Source organism: Columba livia, chromosome Z (assembly GCF_036013475.1).
Source record: "Columba livia isolate bColLiv1 breed racing homer chromosome Z, bColLiv1.pat.W.v2, whole genome shotgun sequence".
Taxonomy (NCBI): domain Eukaryota; kingdom Metazoa; phylum Chordata; class Aves; order Columbiformes; family Columbidae; genus Columba; species Columba livia.
This window is the reverse complement of record NC_088642.1, coordinates 12,121,588-12,144,671: the sequence shown is the minus strand read 5'-3', so window position 1 is coordinate 12,144,671 and position 23,084 is coordinate 12,121,588. Positions and strand designations below refer to the sequence as shown.

The 23,084-nt window shown below is 37.4% G+C and overlaps 1 protein-coding gene across 6 annotated transcripts in view; it reads right to left on the bottom strand.

Moving 5' to 3' along the window:
- Positions 1 to 18,368: 18,368 nt before the first annotated feature.
- Positions 18,369 to 23,084, bottom strand: part of GLIS3 (GLIS family zinc finger 3) — a 174,703-nt gene continuing 169,987 nt past the window's right edge. For 5 of the 6 annotated variants that reach the window (XM_065047224.1, XM_065047225.1, XM_005507156.4 and 2 more), the window contains exon 10: positions 18,369 to 22,641. In XM_065047224.1, coding sequence (XP_064903296.1) covers positions 22,505 to 22,641 — 137 coding nt within the window. In that variant the 3' untranslated portion in view covers positions 18,369 to 22,504. The remainder of the gene's footprint in view (positions 22,642 to 23,084) is intronic. The other variant, XM_065047226.1, reaches the window with a different exon arrangement.

The following is a 23,084-nucleotide window of genomic DNA, read 5'->3' as shown; positions in this document are numbered from 1 at the left end:
GGTAAGTCATTATTTCTGTTTCATGTTTCTGTTTCATGCTTGCATTATCATATATCTTGTAAGAGATGCACTCGTATTAAAACTTGTCCTATAAAGATAACTTTTCTCTCCTTTGTAGATTTTTGATTTCTAAAATACAACCTGAGTTCATGCCATATCCTGTCAGTGGGCCACTGGTGCACTGGTATGTTTTCTCCATATTATTTGAAGTGCATCTGCAAGATCTTTTATCATTGGTACCTATGTCACATCCATTTGAAATTGACCAACAGAGTCCAAAAAAGTTCAAGGTAGATTTTACTGACAGAAACATTTACAGATAGATAAATTAGAAAAGTAAAACTTAGTGTTGTCACATTCTCATAAATATGCCTCAAGAAAGAGACATCTAACACAGCCACACATTGTTCAAGAGGGAATATTTTGGCACTTTTTGGCACTTCTGTGCTCTCATTTTAACATATTCATAACAATTACCATATAAATGCTTGTCACCACCTCAGGTTTCTGTCCTTATCTAGCTATTTATATATATATTTGTCTACACATATCACTAAAATCTTCAAATGCTTTTATGATGAGGGGTTTGATTATATAAGATTATATACTGCAGATTCATCAAGATGAACACAATGAGCTCAAGGTAACCAGACAGAAAACTTACATACTTTGGTTGAGATCAATGCAACAGTGTTGATTTAAGCCAGCTGATTAACCATTCCTAATTCAATAGAGGATTCTTAGGTCTGTTTAATGATTGTTATTAACTGCTTGTTTCTGGACAGTGTGCTAAGTAGTTTTCAAGAGACAGGCATCTATTTAATGGGCTAGACCAAGCATAAGAGAACCGAGGCAGAATACAGCAGTGAGTGAAATACCAGCACTGATACTGTCACATCTCAATACCTTTTCCAACAGGTTTTTCTTTTAATATATTGAAAGTTTAAATACAGATTTAGAGCTTTCCTGATTCTAATTCTATTTATCTTAGTGTGTACTAGGTATGTAATCAGAGACATAAACAAGAAAGGCTTCAGCAAATACAGTCTCTGTGAGAAGCTGTCATGAAATACACTGAATGTGTATAAGAAGACCTTAAGAATTTCCCATTTGTTTCTCCCATATGCTCTGATCTTCACCTGCTCAGAATGCGCCTCTTACACTGTGTGTGTCTACAAAAGGTACCAATACAGTCTCTTGCTCCCAAACAGGAAAACACTAACTAATGTACTTTTAATGCCTTTAATGGTGTGGAGTTGGTGGTCACCTTCTTCGATATTGTTGATAGACAATGCTATCTTTGTAAGCTTAAGTGTTTTCCACAGTAACCCTGAGCAAAGACCACTGAAATACTCCAAAACGGCACCCGGGAAAAGGTGTTTCACCGGCCGTTTCTTACCTGGTTTCACATCACAGATCTCAGAATATTTACTTGGCAACACTAAGGAAAATGGTGTCAATACTCCTTATACACTTGGGCAATTTTGTCTCTTGAGGAGTAACAGCAGCAATTAGATACCTGAAGATTCTGCTAGTCTAATGTTTTGTAAGCAGGCCTTGCTCAGCCCAGCCATGGAAAGTCACTGCTTATAATTTTTTTTTTTTTTTTTTGCAACTTTGAGTTGCAAAAGTTGGGGATAGGGACAAGGCAACAAGCTGTTGGTGTATCTGCACTCAGTTCAGATCTTCGCCTGCCTCATTTTATGCCTGAAGAACTTCTACAGAAAAAGAGTAGGTATACCTGCATGCCAGTCTGCAGAATCAGGGTCGCCAAGCTTACCATAGTGTCAGTCTCTAGCAGAACCAAATCCGTGTTGCATCATTTAACAGGTATGTCTGCCAAACTTGAGTCATGCTGTCAGGCCTCTTCTGTTGGACCTAACAAAGCTTAAACTGAATTCTTTGACATACATATTGTAGAAAAACTTTTCTCAGAATCAGAAATATAATGAATGACCAAGAAAAGCCTCTGAGTCTAGTTGCAACGTATTTCTTTCTCACCTTCTTTTATATTCAAATTCAATGAAAAATTGCAACTCATTGGAACAAATTTCTTTTAGCAAAGTGAGGACTTCATATTACTCTTTGGAACGATCTTTGAGACAGCTAATTTGGAACAAAAAATTTGACCTCTGCCGTAAGAGGAACTAAAGCCAATGTATATGCATATGGACATCTACAAAACATTCCTGATTTACAAATATGCAGGTTATCTGGGTTTGGGTGGTGAGAGGGCATGTTTGGTCATTTGTTTGTTTGTTTGTTTCCTGACAGGCACAAAATTTGTCTTTATTTGTCTTTCATTTATGAAAAAGCAAAAAAAGTCAAAAGTAGCACACTGATTCACTATCAGTGTTATGGGTTTTCAAATTTATTTCATTGTGACAACAAGATATGTTGCAGACAATGTGTTCTGAGTTTTAAATTACCTGTTAAATCTGAAGTGCAATAACACAGAAGTTGACAGTTTGAGGCATGAGGATGCTCCAGCTTGGGGCTTTACCACCCATTGCCATCTTTAGAATGGATGTCAGTGATTCAGGATTCATTTCTTTCTTCAATCTATTTTGAAGTCCGTTAAAAAAGTTGAGTAACATTTACATTCTTTCACAGATGTTTATACTAGAACATAAATTTGAAAACTATGATAGTAACACAGAATACTACTTGCTATGATAAATGCCTCTCCCTGACTAAGCAAGTGTCTCACAATACCTTGCCATGTCTTTGCAGAAGAGCAATGCTGCAATTCAAACTACTTTGTAGAAAGAACAAAGCTATGAGACCGGGACATGTTTGTATGCTTTTATTTATTTCTTCTATTTAATGAAATTGTTACAGCTTTCTTAGTTGAAGCTCTGTTTAGAAAGCAGTTAGTGTATTGATTTTAACATGACTCTTTTCCTTGATTGCCTTTAGAAAACTGCTGGCTTAAAATTATTCAACTTTACCTTTCATACACATAATTTTTCTGATTGGGGAAACAGCATAACTCTAAGTGCAAGGAATCAGGCTAAAAGCAATCTCTAAATTCATTGCTGTAATTCTATGCAAACGAGTGTATATACGTGGAAGTCAGATTAAGCAAAAGAGTAGAAGTTTGCTTTTTAAAAGTAATTAACTGTGTAGACCATTATCCCTATATATGGATGCAGCATATGAGGTACAGGTAAATATACCAAAGCCAAACATTTTGAAGCATACAAGAGGACAAAACAGATAAAATTTCTTGTCAGAAGCAAGGAATGATGCTAGAAAGTATAACAGCAAAACACAGTGAGCAGTTGTAGTACCACTTCCCATCCACAATCTTTGCTGACTCTTACAGAAAAACCCTCTAGCTTTGTTGTTGTTGTTTGTTTTCTAGGTTTTGGTTGGATTTTGTTGTTTGTTTGGTTGGTTTTGTTTTGGTTTGTTTGTTTGTTTGTTTGTTCTTTCCTTTGTCTCGCCTATGTCATTTGTAGAAAAATTTACAAGGTTCTCTGAAGTAATTGTGAAATCTTTTCATTTCACGCATTAAGAAGCCATAATTCTGGTTTGAAAGTTTCTTCTTAAGGTTTAAAGAAAGAGAAAGGGTGAGAAGATTTTTTGTGCTGTAAATCTGGATTCTGCTATCTATCTTTTGCATGTCCTTTGCTTGAAGTGCCGTATAATTATCCTCATTAAGTGCTATACAGTACTGGAATTCCTTCAGCTGACTGTTGTCACCTGGCAAATGTGCAGCAGCACATTTTCACATGCATCATGCATCATTACCTTCCATTCCCAATAACTTTGAATATAAGGGGTGCTGAACTCTGACAAATCTTGGGTTTTCATAATGTGTTTAAAAGTAATTTTCTAAGGCATTTGCTGACAAAAACATTGAGGGACCTATCTGCTTCTCAAGTTGACTTCTGAGGCAGGAATGCATTTATAATTAAAGATCAGTAGTTTATTAATTAAGTAGTAATTTAAGATAGTCAGTGTAGCTGGTACCTTTCAAACCTGTGTTGATGCTCCCTCCCAAATGTCCTCTTTGACTGATAGTCTACTGTTAAGGTATGGCATTATATTGTATTTCTTTGGCATCGTATGGTATTTCTTTTATTTTAAGTGGTGCTTTAGTTAGAATCTGCTGGAGTTTCCATTAGAATTGCTTTTTTCATAAACATTTATTAGTTCTGGATTTTTCCAGCACTGCAGGGTCCTTTCTTATTCGCTTGCTAGCTGATGGTATCTGTATTTTTAAAAGCTGTTAATCAAGTAAGTCAAAATGTCATTGCTAATTTTCTGTTATAATGCCAAGCACTGTTTGTGTTAAATCTGCAAGTTTTTCACAATAAAACAAATGGCTAAAGTGAGAAGTGAGAGACTGGAAGTTTGATACCAAACACAATACTGAAGCTCATTTTGTTTACTTTAAGAGTACTTGCTGTACCTATATGCAAAGCTTGATGTTGTTGATTTGTTTTGCTAGCACGTAATAACATTTTAAGTTGTGCCAGGGATATGATAAGGGATTTGATACAGGTTGTCAAATGCTTTCTTCAGCCCCAAATATCTGTAGTGAGGATTTTTTACTATTCAATGCTCCATGTTACTACTATTGCTAGAGTAGATGTTCTGCATCAAAAAACTAGCCTGCTCTTCACCTCAGCTACTTTATTCTGCTTTAAAGAATTTTCCTGATGCTATACTTAGAAGAAATGAGTAATTTTCCTGTTCTTATTGTCAGAAGATTTCATTGCTTCCCTAATCTTGATCTTCACCTTCAGCTTTCCCAGATTTTAACATTCTATTTTTATTTCCATGTGACTTGAGACAATGCACTGGTTTGTTCTGCATATTTAAATTATTTTACAGAGGGATCACAGGGTGTTAGGTTAGTTTTGTTTGTTTGTGGGTGATGTTTCCGGGGTGTTTTTACTTTTATGGTTATGGCTGGTTGGTTGGTTTTGTTTGTTTTGTTTTTACATTGGCCTTTTACTATTACTTGTTTCTTTCTTGTTTAAGGCATTTCCAGACTTCTCTGTGTGGTGGATAGTGCAAGCTTGGCCATTAAAACTTGCTAAGCAATATTTTACAACTTCACAGCCAAAACTTTTAACCTCTTCAGCAAATGTACCTCCAGGAGATGTTCCATTCAGCAAAGAAAGAGAAAACTGAAGTTAAGAAAAAATTAAAAGACATTTCCCCCATTGATACAATGGAGGAAAAAACATGATAAACTCCAGTTTCTGGAGAATGAGGTTGCAGGTGAACACTTTTCAGCTGAAGTCACCAGCTCACAACCAGGAGTGAAGCTTGTAAAGCTGTTCAGTGGGAGGAAGCCGCCTGCTTGCCTGAAAACTGTCATCCAGTTTTATTTCACAGAAACGGAAGGAAAATCACAACACGACAAGTTACAATTCACAGAAAAAACAGGTCTTGGCACCTTTGTCAGAGTGTGCTAGCCACATTATGTGTTTCTCCATCCAGAAGAAGCTGTACCTCTGTTATCTGTCACTGCTGTCTGCTTCCAGTTTAACCAACCAGAAAAGCCTTCACTTTGACATCTGATTGGTCTGTCCTGCCTTCTTTTGAGAGTGTCTTGAAGCCTAGGGCACATCTTACATCCAGTGAAGGTTTTTTAAGACCACTACATTTTTAGGGTACAGATTGTATTTAATAATTCTGAATAGTGATGCAGCTTGAATGTTATCTGACTTTGGCATCCTGACCAAATCTCTCTGCCATGGGTTGTTCGTTTCAGGGATTGTCCAGGGAAGACCTTGCAGTGTGGTATCTGCCTGCCAAAGGTTGCTTGATATCCTGGGGTTGACAAGTGGGCAAAGAATTCCAATGTCAGCAGGTAGGCCCATCCTGGACTCTGAAGGAGTTTGCAGGGCCACTCTTTGAGGTGCTACACAGCAGCTGGAAGAACATGTTAGCAGTAAGCAGCACGCTTGGAAGGCTGTTTGGGCCTGTTGTAGATACAAAGATATTAGAGCAGAGCTGTACCAAATGAGCTGATTGTTTGGTTTATTTTTTTAAAGGAAAAACTATACTTTTCAACTTAGGGCAAAATGGTAGAAACACCTACAGCCTACACAGATTTAAGGCAGCTTGCTTTCCTTCTGAAGCTCTTCACACATTAAACTGAGGTCTGTACCAATGTGTTTTAGTATCTTAACCACAGACTAAAACACAGAGCATTGGCACTTTGCAAAGTATAAAATCATACCAGAAAAGTAAATTTAAAAGATAATCAGTAAAGAAGTTTAATGTAGAAACACAAAGTTCTACTGCTTTCTCATGTTTTTCTTCTTTGTGTAAAGTCAACTGTCACTAAAAAATGCCAGCACATTGATTAGTAAATAGCTTCTCAAGTAACCATCGATGTGCTGTAATTTTCTAGCATGAAGTAAAAGATTCTGCAAATCAAAGACTGGAAAGAATCTTTATTTAATATTTAGATGCATTCCAGTACTGATTTTCTTTTCAGAGATTTAGATCTCAGCAGTTATAATTTTGTTTGTTTTTCTTCTTTGTGAAGTTTCTTCAATAGCATGGGACTTGGGTTTTTTTAATATCTTTCTTTCTTAAATAAAAATGTCCTCTTCTCACAAGAAAATTGAGCAGTCTGGTATTATAAGGACAGATCACAAAGAGCAGGTGTTAAAGGGTTTAAGAGACGAGTGAAAGAGCAGAGTATGAAACTTTGATCCAAAGATCCATTATTACACATATTCTCTATGGTTTCAATAGTCTTCTTCTGTTGGAAAGTGTAAATATGAGAAGGAATTAAGATTGTGGTTTTGCACCAAGAAAATCAGTTAAGAAAAACAGTGAACTGACATGAATTACATTCGAGTGTTTAAATGAGTAAACATTTAAAAAGTGTATACAGTATAGGAAGCAGAGGGAAAGCAACTAACATAAGGGAAAGGCCATTGCAATTAAAAAAGACCAAGTCTAGGGTAGGATTTAGTCTTGGGGCTTAATCAACATGAGTCATGCTTTCAGACCAGTGGTAGTGAACTACCTCAGAAGTTTCTGCGAGGATTTTGACAGTGAAAAAGAAAAATATTTAATTGCAGTTCAAATGATATCCTTTGTGGTTGAGAAAAAATATATTAAGTGTGCTTGGTCAATTTTTGTAAAAATGTGCTCATGAATAGTTACAACTGTTAAAAAACTACAACAAAGAAGAAAAATAATAGGCTTTATTGTTTTAAGATAATACAATACAATAAAAAGCCAGCATTTCTTGGAAGTTTTGGAGTAGGTTCAGAATGCATAACAGAAGAACTATGAAATCTGGACCCAGTTTTACTACAGCTAATTATGACTCAAAACAGCCAGAAATTTCACAAAAAAAAAATATGATTTTCCCATCACTTGTCATATTGGAGATTTTTATCTTTGCCTTCTCTTCCAGTTGCAGCCATCCTACAAATACATACAGACAGTTCGCACTGCTTTGCAGTACAAACTGTACAAGAATATGCCTGGAATTAAATCTAAACAGCTCTCAGAAAAAATAATTGTGTTAAATTCTGCTCAAGATGCATGAATTGAATATTCATAAGCATCTATGGTTCTTTCTAGATGTCTCTTACAGAGATTTTGGCACAATGAGAACCCATCAGATTTGACATCTGCATTTTCAAATCCGTTTAGTGTATGGATTATGGATAGTAGAAAAAGACGAAAGATGCCCAGTGCAAATAGTTTCTCTCAGCATTTTCAAAAGGATTACTTAGATGTACCATTATTATCATATGGTGATCACAGAAATGGGATTAATGATTAGTCATGAAGTATATGAGTTACGAAGCTTTCTTCTGGTGCTCAATTCAGAATCTGTTTTCCATTGTTGCAACCTATGAGAAGAAAAATAGTGTAAGGGATCTCTATGTAAGGATTTTTTTTTTTAAAGGAGCAGTAAGAGATGTTTTTGTCTCCGAGAATAAATTACTAACTGTTTTGCTATGTGCTCTCTTTCTCAGCTGAATGTAGGAGCACATAATCACATCAGTGTAGACTTCACCATAGTTTCACTGTGGAAATGATCCCATTTTATCCCCACTTCGTCTGACTTTTCAAGACTGCTAAGAAATACATTTCTCACTTCATTCACTTTTAGGTCATCTTACACTGCTATGTGTTCCTATGGCAGGTGTTCTTTTGGAAAGTGAAGAACATGACATTTGTGACACATTTCTACACATCATTTGCATATAGTTTGAAGTTTCTTTATACTTTTTATCCATACTTTATACTTTTTACTCATAACATCACAAAGAAGATTCTCAGAGCAAAGTAAAACTGCTACCAGCCATCTTAAAGATCAAAATCCATCTAAATATTTTTACAGCAGAAAGAATGTGCTTTTGAGTCCTTAGTGTCAGTGCTCCAAGGGAGTGGATCTGCACTTGCTTTCCAGCACAGTCACTTTCTGAGGCTCATTGCCTGATTCTCACTCTACTAATACTGATTTACATCAGCTTATTTCCATGGACTTCAGATAAACTACTGTGCAATGATAACCACCCTCTTTAAGCAAGTAAGTACATACATGCTCATAGAATCATAGAATCATAGGATCATTTCGATTGGAAGAGTGACCTCAAAAGATCACCTAGTCCAATCCCCCTGCTGGAGCAGGAACGCCTGTTCCTGCATGTTCTTCCTTTATCTCTGTACATGTATAGTTTGTAAGTACATTGTATGACATATTGTACTATGACTGTTTTTAGTCTTTCCTTCACCATTTTTTCCTGAAAAATTAATGCTCAAGAGCTTCAGGATCATCGAGCCCAACCACAACCTAAGCTAACTCCAGCACTAAACAATGTCCCTAAGAACCTAATTCAAATGCCTTTTAAACACCTCCAGGAAACAGATCTTTCAGTCTGTCAGTACACATAGCTATCACAGTAATTTTCCAAAGCTTTTTTGTCAAAGCAATATTTCGAACACCAATAAGGCATATGGCACATTTCTGCTCAATGCAAGCAGTCCATGTCTTACCAGTGTATGCATAGAATTAAGTCCTTGGAAGCAGAGTGACACCACTCCAAAAGCAGGGTAACTTAGCTCAAAAGCAGAAGCATCACACATAAAGAGAGGCAGTCAGCAAACAAAATCGGCACTGTTGAGCACTCAGGACTGAGAGGGTCAGCAAATCTAGAAAGATCACATACCAATTAGATGAGGCACGTCAGCAATTTCAGGAGAGATGGAGCGGTTTCTTGGAATCCTATAACTCAGCAAGGTTATTTGGGTTGGCATAGGGTTGGATTTTTTTTAATAATTTCTATGCATTTTACATGTCTTGTGCAACTGCCACATTTGTTACCAGCGCTGTTACTCTGAAACAGCCAGGGCCTTAGCTGCTGTTTTGTTGATGTGTAGATCTTTTTTTTCTTGTTTTTACACAAAGTAAAAAAATCCCTTAATGCTAGAACAAACAAGTGCTTACAGTTGATCTGCTGCTGGAAACATGTCTGTTGCTAATTTAACTTTTTGTTTTCAGGACAGTATTGAAGTAACTCAGTAGCAAATCTCAGCTCAGAAGGTGCTTTTGTTCTCTTTGTTGTAAATACTTTTTAAGTTGTTTTACAGAACAAAGTGTCCTTGAAGTTCAAACATCATGAAGACACCTTTCCTGACATCCTGACCTCATTAATTATATATATATATATATATAATTATAAATATGTAAATGTTTATTAATTCATTATAAACCAATGTTTATAAATATGTCACAAGGACGGAGCCAGGCTCTTCTCAGTGACAACCAATGATAGGACAAGGGGCAATGGGTGCAAACTGGAACACAGGAGGTTCCACTTAAACGAGGTGACGGAGCACTGGAACAGGCTGCCCAGGGAGATTGTGGAGTCTCCTTCTCTGGAGACATTCAAACCCACCTGGACACCTTCCAGTGTAACCTCATCTGGGTGTTCCTGCTCTGGAAAGGGGATTGGACTGGATGATCTTTCGAGGTCCCTTCCAATCCCTGACATTCTGTGATTCTGTGATTCCCAACAACACACTGGAAACCCATGACCCCAAGGAAACAGACAGGTATGGGGCCTGGATCCTTCTTCACGTAATGCAAAGCCTAGGCAGAACCTGATGTCACTTCTTTCAGTGCTCTCCTCTTGCTGAAGTCAGATGAAGGGGATTAAGCCTCAAGGTTGTTTCACTCAGCTCCTGCATTTTAGACAGAAGGTCTTATCCATAGCAGAGCTTATTGACCTTCACTCAAGAGCAGCTGATATGCTCACCAACATCCCTGATTTTTCCTCAGCTTCTGACCTTTAAGTAATACAAGCAGCTCATAAAAGATGAGTTTGTTATTTTTAGAGCTGCCCGATGCTGATAACCTTGTATAAAGACACTGAGCCCAGAAGATAATCTGGGAAATGGGTCTTTCCAATATATCCTCCCTCCATAGATGCAGATTCACAAATGGGAGCCATCTTTGCTCTGAATCAGGTCTGGAGCATAACTTGATTCTGGGTTTCAATTTTTATTTTATTTTTTCAGGTGTGATCTGGCATTCTTTTTCACCCTGTTGTTTACGGAGTGCCCTTGAACTCCATTACATTTTGTCAAGGAGCAAAGATATATGTTTGGAATTTCCAAGTACAATTCTAGGATTAATTACTGAACGCTGTAAGGAAACTCAGTGAAGCAAAGAACCTCCTGATTATTAAATGTAAAATACAACCCTGCAGCAACAGGGCCTTACACACTTGTGCAGGTTAAATGATGTACAAACAGGTGAAACACTTCTAACACACTTACTAGTTGACATTTTTCATCAAGTGCCTCATCTCCTTTGCTGAGAAATAAGAGCCTATTTCAGGAGCTCATGAAATGTTGTTGCACAGAAAGCTTATGTTATCCTAGATGTCTGGGTGAATTATTAACATGGCATCATGTCAGGTGCTCTTTGTTCCCTTTTTCTCTCACTTCTGATAATTAGCTGAAACTCAGCATTCAAGAATACTGCCTTTGTTAAATGCCTGCAGGATGAGGTAAGGCTATAGGATTAATTCCAACATTTTACAGACCCACGCACAGTCTAGCAGGAAGCAGCCTTCAGAGGCAAAAAGTAGATTACTCACTTTTTCTCTCCTTTCCACCCAAACCCAAGTATATAAAATTTAGATGAGCCTTTATTGTGGCACTTCCTAGGTCTGGTTTGGTATTCGTGCTCATAGCATGCTCTTTTTCTGTACGTTTTAGCAGAATCACTCCTCATTCACTTCAGTTCAAATTGGGCCTGAACTGAAGTTAACATTTCAATGTCACACTTTCATAGACTTTTCTATTATCCCCCACTTCAGCAAAAACAGAGAGAAAAAGTGCACAGATGTTCTTCCTCACTTTGCGGTGGGATTTTCCCTACCTCCCATGTAGAGTGAATTTGACAGTGATTCTCAGGGTACTCTGTAACTGCCATGGCAATACCAAGGAAGACCGCACATCTTGTATTGGCTTTCTCTCTAAAAACATGAGACAAAGAACAGAGAGGATTAAAAGAATAGGAAGGAGTGAATGCAAAATTCTCCTTTGGAGTACAGTTTGTGCAGTCAGTTATGTCAGGGAAAAGTGGATGTACAACTCTGCCATGCCAGAATGGTAGTACTTCGTGACCATGGCAACTTGCTATTAACAGGTACATATGGTAAAGTACCATTGAGAATCTGCTCAAGGGTTTACGTGGAATTGGAACAAGGCTCTCAAGTGCTGTGAGCATAAAATCAAGGTAAGACAAATTTAGAAGGCAATAAACCACCACTGGAAGGTCTTCCAGATTATAAGCAGCCTGCATCTTCCATTAAGTAGTAGATTCTAGTTTTTATGATGTCTGTAGCGGCTTAACCTAGACTGAAACTACATAATTTGTAGTCTTATAAATGTTACTGGCAACTTCAACTCCAAATAAACTTTGATGATGTATTGTACAAGAGCCTTGAGAGCTTTGAAAGGAAAAAGCTTTTATCAATTCACAGTATCACACTATGTTTGGGATTGGAAGTGACCTCAAAAGATCATCTAGTCCAATCCCCCTGCTGGAGCAGGAACGCCTATTCCTGCATGTTCTTCCTGTATCTCTGTACATGTATAGTTTGTAAGTACATTGTATGACATATTGTACTATGACTGTTTTTAGTCTTTCCTTCACCATTTTTTCCTGAAAAATTAATGCTCAAGAGCTTCTTGAATCTACATTTAAAATTAGTTGCAATTGCCTGTGATCAGTTCCCTGCTATTGCTATAATGATACTTCTGTTTGCAGTTGAGACCGTTTCATTACAAGCTAATTGTTCATTATTGTTTTCAAGTGGACAACTAAGTTATTGATGTATCATCTCATTTGCCCTTTGATTCTTTGAAAACCTGTGTATTTCCAGCCCACTTCATCCTCACCAGAGCAATGATACCTCCTACGACACAGCACGCCACACTTCTCATACTAAGCAGGTGAGGAGATGTAGCTTTTCCACGCACAGGACCACGGTTTTGTAGTGGATCTTGGGAAGAGCAGCATGCAACTACCCATTGTGGGGGGCGGTTTCTAACCGCATTCTGAACTGAATTCCACAATTAGCTTAAACTCTAGAAAGTAATTGGATAGGAAGTCCATGTCTGCCTCCAGGTGATCTTGTTGTGTTACATTATGAGCAAATTGGCAAAAAGCACTTAAACATGTCAGTGGTTTCTTTTTGCTTTTAAGTTAATCCCAAACTTCAATTTAAATTTAGATTGGGTATGATTCCCAAGAAGGACATGTAACTTAGGGCAACGTTAGTTATAGTCTTATCTTTTTCTGCAAGCAGAGAAGGGCAAATTTATACTCATTCACATTTGTGCAGCCCCAAAATGAGTAAAACATCTAGTGTGCTTTGTCAGGAAAATTTTCTGAAAAATCAAAAAGTACTACAGGGAAAGCTTTATTCCTCTCTTTTCTTGGTATTGATTTTAGCATAAAAGGATATTTTAAAGTCATCAAACACAATGAAACAGCAGTAATAATAATAAGTATTGGAATGTCCAGCAGGAATTAATTTGATGATAGGTTTGTCCTTCAGTTTTTCCCTGGTACAGGTGGTCAGAATCATATCCAGCAGGTTGGTTTTGCTCAGTAACCATAATTCTCCCAAGTCTGGTGTAAAACTCAGTGGGTCAGTTTCCTCAGGATTCTCTCTGTTGTGGGATTCTCACTTGGCACAGAATCACAGAACCATAGAATCATTTTGGTTGGAAGAGACCTTCAAGATCATCTAGTCCAACCATAACTTAACTCTGGCACTAAACCACGTCCTGATAACCTCGTCTAAACACCTTTTAAACACCTCCAGGGATGGCCACTCAACCACTTCTCTGGGCAGCCTGTTCCATTGCTTCACAACCCTTTCCGTGAAGAAATGTTTCCCAATATCCAGTATGAACCTTCTTTGGTGCAACTTGAGGCCATTTCCTCTCATCCTGTCACTTGTTACTTGGCAAAAGAGACCAACACTCACCATGCTACAAGATACTACAGAGAGGCGTAGACAGCAATAAGGTCTCCCCTCAGCCTCCTTTTCTCCAGGCTGAACAGCCCCAGCTCCCTCATCAGACTTTTCCTCCATATTCTTCCCCAGCTTTGTTGCCTTTCTCTGAACTCTCTCCAGCACTTCAACGTCTTTCCCATAGGGAGGGACCCAAAACTGAATACAGGATTCAAGGTGCAGCCTTACCAGTGCTGAGTACAGTGCGATGATCACTTCCCTAGTCCTGCTGGCCACACTATTCCTGATAGAAGCCAGGATGCTGTTGGCCTTCTTGGCCACCTGGGCACACTGCTGGCTCACGTTCAGCTGGCTGTCAATCAACATCCCCAGATCCCTCTCTGCCAGGCAGCTTTCCAGACACTCTTCCCTGAGCCTGTAGCACTGCCTGGGGTTGTTGTGACCCAAGTGCAGGACCCAGCACTTGGCCTTGTTGAACCTCATACAATTGGCCTCAGCCCAATGATCCAGCTCATCCAGATCCCCCAGAGAGCCTTCCTACTCTCAAGCAGACCAGCGCTCCCACCCGAATTGGTGTCATCTGCAAACTTACTGAGGATGCACTTGATCCCCTTGTCCAGATCATTGATAAAGATATATTAAACAGTACTGGCCCCAATGCTGAGCCCTGAGGAACATCACTTGTGACCAGCTGCCAAGTGGATTTTACTCCAAAGCCATTGATCTGTGCAGAGAGAATGTTTGAGGTGGCACAGGCCATGGCCAGCTCTGGGCAACACTGGTCTCCAGTTGCTTCAGCAAACCTTCTACTCTCAGAGTGCTCCAGTTTGCACAATCTGCAACCCCTTGGTCCAAAGGAGTATGAAGATCACTTTTAGTCATGATTTCCCTTAATGCCCTTGTTTATTTGCTAACAGCCTTCATCACAATGACTTGACCAATAGCCATGAGGCTGTAATTCTTACAGTGAAAGTAACATCTCCATCAGTAAGACATGAAAAACTAATCAGACTAAGCAATTTGGCTTCAGCTTGTTCCTGTATGTTATGTGTCCTTTTAGAGGTTGCACAGTGATGTGAAAGTAAAATGAGGAATGATGGGATTGGCAAACTCAATTCTTTTTTGTCCTTTGAGCCATTGAGCATTGTCTCATTAACAGTCACGTTGGGGTTAGGGACCCAAGAAGAAAGCACAAAATAAATGCAATGAAGCCACTTATGTAAGTCCTTTTTAGCTAGAAACAAACATCTGCTCTCACCTTTATTCAGAGTATGTTTGCTCAGCAATGTATATAGTGTGTGGTTTCCATGAAGAAGGCCCACAAAGCTGAAAAGCCCAACTGCCAGCACAAATTCTGCATCAGTCTCTGCAGTGAAACAGAGCTCTTGAGTAATTGAGAAACACAACTGCAAGTAGTAGAAAAATTGTAGCAATAAGTAAGAGTACCACAGTGGATTTTAAGGCCACTTTTTACTTTCTGGTTCAACCTTTAAGCATCATTTCCATTAGTGTGGTATTCTCACCATATCGTAAATGTTGAGTCAGCTTTAGTTTGAGTAATCATGGTAGAAATCACTGGTATTGTGCAGATTCTACTTCAGCTGGTTCCCTAAAATTAATTTAATCTTTTAAATCTAGTTTCTATTCAATAGATATCTAGATCACAAAATTGCTACCATGTCTAATGCCTTTGTGAACTGTCTTAACAAAGCCAAAAAGACAAAAATGGTATTGCAACTAGACAACTTTTACCCCACATTCTTTTGTTTGCTTCTAAAGAAGGACTGAAAAAAAGAATGTGTACAATAGAATGCAGCTTCCACATATTTTAAGCTTCCAAAGTAAAAATCTCCATTTTGCAGAAGTGTTTTGACTCTTCATTGGGTGAAAGTCAAATTGATCATGAATAAATGTTTAGTGCAATAATGGTGCCATCTAACACTTTCTACTTCCTTGATGGATAAGCTCGTCCAGTATTACTGGTTTAACCTTTGCCTAAGATCATCACTCAGGTACTAATCATTTAACTTCCATTAAAGTGAAGTATCCTTCCTCTTCCTCCCACCAAAGATACATGCAGCATAATAATAACAGTGTGCTATGCAAAGCGGTGGGTCAACAACTGAAATCACAATGTTGTCTGTCTTGTTTTTGTGATGATAAATATGTCAGCCACAGTTCTAGCAGCAGCTTTGTCTTGTGTATTTTTCAATAGATTTATGCTGGAATTTTCAGAGAATTTTCAGGGAATTTGGAGGCCAGGACAACTTGGTTTTCTTAACCTTAATAAGCCTCACTGTGTCCGTTCCTGGAATAGCTGAAGTCAGGTGATTTACACCTGTAACCAAGCCTGTACTGTGTGCACTGATTGGCAGGTTCAAGTAAATTTTTGCTCAAAAGGATAAAAGGCATGCTATTGAGAAAACGGTTATCTTTTCTTCTGTCTGCCTAGATGTACTTGCAATACTTTATCCTGTGTAGCGAGTTGCAACCATGCATGAAGTTTGCCATTTCATAGTTATAACAAAGGTATGTTGTAACTTTTAACTGCACACACAGAAAGGCATTCTTTGTTACAGTTCACTGAACTAGCTCGTCTCATTTGTGAATCATTAATGATACTGACTGCTGGGTAAATTTACTTCGGTTGTAAATCTATAAAAGGCATGGGAAGATGTGGTAGAATGATTTTTCATACTTGGCTTTTAAATAAGAACACCATAGTTTCAAGGAAGGTAGAGGAAAAATATAAATTAACATTTTGGAAGGAGACACAGCAACCTTGAAAAGCTAACATTTTTCATTCTGTAATATTGATCTCACCATTCTTTTTCCTGTAACGATATATTGCAGTGACTGAGTATACACAGCTGTGCAGAAGTTGTCCATTATGGGAGGAGTTTTTTAAACCTGCTTCTTGAGTGGTTACAGTGGTTTGCAGACAGTTTAAAAATCAGGTAACTCAAAATGCATTTGATATTATTTGGGGTCATGAAGTGATCCGAGGTAGGAAACAGCAAGTCTGAACATGAAGAAGCATTTCACTGAGGATCACTGGCCTATAAAAATAGACAGCTGTGTTTTTACACAGACATAATCACTCTATTACAAAGTATCTTGAGCACCGTGTGCAGCTCTGGGTGCCACAGGATAAAAAGGATATAAAGTCACTGGAGAGTGTCCAGAGGAGGCTATGAAGTTAGTGAAGGGTTTGGAGGGGAAGCTGTATGAGGAGCAGCTGAAGTCACTTGGTTTGTTCAGCCTGGAGGAGACTGAGGGGAGACCTCATCATGGCTACAGCTTCCTCACAAGGGGAGGAGGAGGGGCAGGGCTGAGCTCTTCTCTCTGGTGACCACTGACAGAACCTGAGGGAATGGCAGGAAGATGAGCCAGGGGAGGTTCAGGTTGGACATGAGGAAAAGGTTCTTCACCCAGAGGGTGCTGGACACTGGAACAGGCTCCCCAGGGAGGTGTCACAGCCCCAAGCCTGACAGTGTTCAAGAAGAGACTGGACAACACCCTCAGACACATGGTGTGAACTGTGGGGTTGTCCTGTGTAGAGACAGGAGTTGGACTCGATGATCCTTGTGGGTCCCTTCCAACTCAGGACATTCTGTGATTCTCTGTTCTTGTAATTGATGCAGTAAATACAAATGGATTCATATTCAGAATGGAAGAATGCTGTTTGGTTTTTTTCCACTCTTATTGAAGGAGATACCTGTATAGCAAATGGAGCTTTATTGAACTATTTTCCACTAGGGCAGAACTGCTATAAATACAGGAATATACAGTGGCTTTAGCACAGGCACATGGGAGAACTCCTACAATCACATACAAGCAATGAAATAATAACCATCCCCCCCACCTTGAATTTCTATCTCGTGAGAAATTCTGATGTTTCTATTCTGAAATACAAAAAAACCACACACCAACACTTTACAGAGCAGAAAGGCCAGAAGTGTCTTTCATTCAGAAATAATGTTCTCTGGAGGAATACAGCTCCCACATAACTTCTTTACTACACTTCACTATTTTGCTCTAGGAGGGTTTCCAGGCCATCATGAAAAACTGATCTAGCTCAGGCATCCAGAGAAAAGCACATGTTTTCGAGGTGTTTCAAGCCATGTTACTCTCCATTGCAAGGAGAATTTGTATACTTCTCATTTTAAGAGCTCCCTCTCCATGAAAAAGAAAAAATGAATTCTGAAATGCCTGAATTCAGCAACTTTCTGTTCTTCATGGGGGCTTGCAGGATTCATTAACAATATATGCTGAATCATGGGGCAAGTTTCCTACATTAGATTAAATTCAGTGTAAATAAGATGATGCTAGGCTAGAACCATTTTAAGTAAAGCTCCACTAAGCTCACATGTACATCAGCCAGTGAATTTGGGCTTGCCAGTTTTTGCTTTGCTCATGGTTGACTCAGAGGCAGCCTTGCTAATAATTTCATAGTAAAATCAGCTTGGACCATTATTTTCAAAGGACTCTTTGCAAACATATAACAGGATTTTTTTTGTACTTAACTAATTTATTAGTTTGTATTTTGTCCTTAGATTTATAGTCTTATTTACAGGTGGGGTAAAAGGTAACCTCTTCTTTCCTAAACATGCTGGATTCTTAGGATATGTTTTGAATAATATGGACATTACCATGCATCAGCTTCCACATCAGTCTTTTGTTAGCCTTTTGTTTGCCTAATGCACAGTAAAAATAGATGCTCTTTTCCTTGCATCAAATGGTCTGAAATAACTTCTTAAGTTTTTTAATATGTTAGGAACAATAACCAGACAGAACAGCACAATCTCTTTACATGTTGTATCGCAGAACCACACGAACAAAGAAATTAATAAAAATTATCACAGCACATAGATGTAAATAAATGGTCTTCTTTTATTTTTGTCTCCACCCAGGGTGTAAACCCACACTGAGGCATTCATTTATCTCTACAAATCTCTAGGTTCAATATATCAATAATTAGATCCAGATTTAAAATTCTGAACAAAGTGTTTTTTAGAAGAAATCTCTGAGATTTTTTTTTCTATTTCTGTTTCTAATTATACTAATCCATACAAATACTAGTAGTTTTATGGTGCAGAACAATGGCTGGAGCAGTATTCTTTAAAGGCACCTGACAATACAATGTCATTGAGTTACAACTTTCCAGTTTTATTTTGCAGCATGCACATATACCTTTCAATTTTACCTTTTACATAAAAAAAAAAAAAGAATTTTATGAACTAGGACAAAAATAACTTATGTTTATATGAAAAATAACTGTAACAAATCACAAAATTATACATACTAGTACAGAAAAAAGTATAGCTAATTCATTTGAAAATTTATTTTTCATGGTGTGCAACAGATATATCCTTAGAGAAAATATTGGCCAGATGTACAGTATGACAAATTGAGTTCGCATCTGTATATGTAAGCATGTATAAATATGCATGTCTAGGAAAAACATATTCCCACTTTCTTTCCTCACCAAAGTGCTCTGTGTAAAAAAATATTACACAAGATGCTGCTTTCTGTGCAGAATAAAGGGATTTATTTCTTAAATAAACCCCCATCCAGCTAATTTTAAATTGTGGTCTTTTCTTTTTATCTGTTCCTAGGAAATTAAAAAAGAATTTTAAAAACCCTACAACCAACCAACCAAATGTCATACAAACAACAAAAAGTGCTGTTTAACAAAATCTGCTATAAAATTACACAGGGAAAACAGGGAATAAACAGTTAAAATGTAATTTCCATACTCAATCACACCTCTTCAAATAGAGTAGAAAACAGGATACAATGTGACAGATGGCCTAAATACTGCAATACTTCAGCATCCAGTATTAGTAAACCATAATGCCTATATGTATGTATGTATACACATACATAGGGAGATCCAAATACACACATGCACTCACATACACTCACTTGAAAATTTATTTTAAACTCCAGTGTAGACCCATTCCTAATGCAGATATAAATAGATTATTTGAGTCTGAAAAAAAGAGAATTGTATAAAAGAATGATTGTAAATAATTTCATTAGAATATTGTTTAATGTCCATAGTCTAAAATAACTTCATCTTTTAGATATGAGTCCCTTTAGAAAGTTAATAATCCAGCAAGTAGAATAAAAACACAAAAATCACTGAGGCACACGTATTTCCATATAAGTCACTAACTGCCATTATGCTATGTATTTTCACAAGCACCATTTTTCATTCTAACATGTGACAAACACAATTCCATATTTAAGTATCCAAAAATACATAAGATAAAATGGTTCTTTTTTATACAATCGCCATCAGTGATATAAGTTGATCCCCTAAAGACAGTCTGACTCCAAAGAGCATAATGAAATAATAATGAAGAATCCTCTTAGTCTTTGATACAGAAGTAAACAAAGGCATACCTTTTTACAGACTGGTAGCCCACTCTCATGTGCTTAATTTGACTGTACTCTAGTTCCTTTTTTTTTTTAAGATTAAGGCTCATAGAAAGCTGTAAATATATATATATATATATATATGTTATATATATTAAAGAATGAATTAATGACTAGCACGTTTCTTTTTCAGATGTAACTGATGAACCTCCAAATTATGAATACCCTTTTTGAATTCTGTTGGCTTGCTTTTCCTTTGGTCAGGATCTTTGATGATGTATAAGTACCCCCTCTCCTGGATAGCTTGCCTGTTGAGATACTAGAAAAAATATTCAAAAGCTTTAAAAGTCAAGGTGGTACAGATCTGAATTCAACAGCTATATTTCAATTTTGTACAGAGCAACTGTTCTGGACAACCATGTGGTTAAAAGAGCACTGAAAGATTCATATAGACAAAAGCATGTATGTACATACACATGCATATGTACACACCAGGCCTGATCCTGCACTTACTGACTTTGTTGGAAGAAAAATGTTCTACACATTTGAAATTGAAGTGTTCAGTGTGCCTAATAACTCCTGCTGAACCAAATTATGCATGTGCAGTAACTACAGACAGGGCTTTTAGATGGCAAAAAATTAAAGCTTTATGAAAAAGCAAAACCCACTGTCAATGCACTGGGCTGTATCATACATTAATGTAAACAGATTGTCTTTTTGCCTTTGTATGTCTAGCTGTGTAGGCAAGCCTGATGTCATTCAACCCAATGCAAACCACACACAGTAACTACTAGACCTACCACTGTGAGCTGAAGCAGAGGGTCACATTCACTTGTGACATGAGAATCAGAATAAAAGCGGGAAGAATTTACTATAGAATTATCTGTATTTAAGCCATATTACTTCTTGTAATTAATGTGCATGTTTTCTCCATATATGTTTTGCATTTATTGGACAAAAATCTATTAAATCTATAAGCACATATGTCTGTATATAAGAATATACTTCATTAATATACATTGCTAGTCTTTATAAACATCTGGATATAAATTAATCTATGCAACATAATGGCAACTTAAATTATGAATTTGACCCAAACTGCATTCGACAACTCTCAAAAGCTTCTCGGGATAAGAAAATTATTGGATAAACACTTTTAAAAAATTCAACTTTCTAGAAGAGTGTTTTCAGAAGAATAGTTATAGTCTAGCCTGTAAGAATGAACTTTGGATTTTAGTCCTCCTTATTAAATTGGGTCATGAGAATACTAAGTTGCACACTACACAGTAAGGAGTCCACAAAACAGATGAATAGGGTTTAATAACCTAAAAATTCACTCTTACATAAGATAAGAATTGCTCCCAAAGTACATAGGATCACAGTGATGACACATCTCCACTGCAAAATACTGTTTTTAGCTCATACTCTTGTAGCTTTAACAAAGGGCAACCTCATTTGCTTGCATCCTGGACTAAACTGGAGGACCAGAGCCTGACATGGAGCAGAAAAATCGAAACAACCAAGCCAGTTCAGTTTTACATCTCTAAATAACCAAAGGGAACATAACAAACTTAAGAGTAGCTCTTCTTCCTGAAAATGTATTATGGAAACAAAAAAAGTTAGGGCTACAAAAATTTAATCAAATTAGTACAGATTGCTTTGAAAAGAATCTGTGGAATTTAAGAAAGAATGCATTTTCTACAAGGTATTTTAAACCTTCCTACAGAGTACTATAGCACATACAGCAATAAAGCTCTACGATATAATTAAAAATCAGCAGAAAGTTAAAACGTAGTTATTTTTATCTAGCAGCTGTGCTAAATATAGACAAAGTCCATGTACCTTCTCAGGTAGTGCATTTAACCCTTCTTATTCATTGTATAAAGTACTAGGGCTGAAGGAATATTGGAAAAATAGTAGTGGCCATATTGTATGGCTTAAAATACCAAGGGAGGGAAAAGACATCTAAACTGAGGCCGGTGAGAAATCCAGTACCAAAGATATTTGGCTCAAGCCTCCAATGGGTGGTGTCAGGATTATGTCTAATTTCTCTCCCTTTTTGATGATGGTGTGTGTTTAACATTGGAAGCATCACATGCGAACAGGTTGTGCAAAAAGCTGTGTGCCTTTGAAATGTTTGTAGCATGCTCTGGTTTTCCTTATTTTCCTAAAAAACCAACAAAAAAACCAACAAAAAAACCAACAAAAAAACCAAAGAACAAAACACGGAGTTTTCTAAAGCTGTGTTCTTCAATAAGTCCACCCATTCGGCTTGAAAGGATTACAGCCAACAAGCAGTTTTGTTATGCAGTCTGTGAATTCCCTTTGAGAAATTAAAAAGAAGAAAGAACAAAAATGTAGAGTTGCTGTGCCACAGATGAAAAGAAGGAACTGCTAAGGTTTTGGCAAGGTTGCTTTCTCCAAACATTCTCCTTCTCAGTTGACTGCTTGATTACATGATGAATGCTTGTTGATTGCTTTCTTCCTCTCCATTATGTATGTATATCAACCTATATCCCCATACATACATGGCAGTTTCATGGAGAGAAAAATTTCGTAGAGAAGTACCTGAAGGGCAAGATGAAATAGAATCAAGTTCTTGTAAGTAGATTTACATTACTTTATCCTTCAGTGTAGACAGAAGAAAGCTGGCTAGAACAACGATCCACTGCATTTACTTGTAGGAAACTGCTATCCTCTGGCATGCTGCGAGCTGAATCACCAAAGATACCTGTGGACCCTGCTGGAAAGTCATAAACTGGAAAAAATACAGAAACAATTAATTAACTAGGATAACAATATAATGGAGAACGTCCTAATACTTATGCAGAGAACTGGAAATTGCTTTACACAAAACAAACAAAAAGTCAACAAATATATGAAATCAATAATCACATAACTTACTACTTACCACAAAATGAATTTCAGTTCTGTCAGAACCAAGTCTGAAGTACAGCAGAGTTAATCACAACTAACACTTGCTCATTTAACAGATGCTAAAATTGGGATAATGTACAAAATAAATTTCATGCTTGCTTATTGAATTTCATCATACTCAACTTACGATAAGAGGCAATAAAGTATTGTAGAACTCATTTGCTGCAAAGCAGACCATGGCACAGAAATTACTAACTAGTACGAGTGATAGTAGTAAGCACAAGAGCAACCATTTGCAGAAAAAAATCCCACCTTTGGATTACA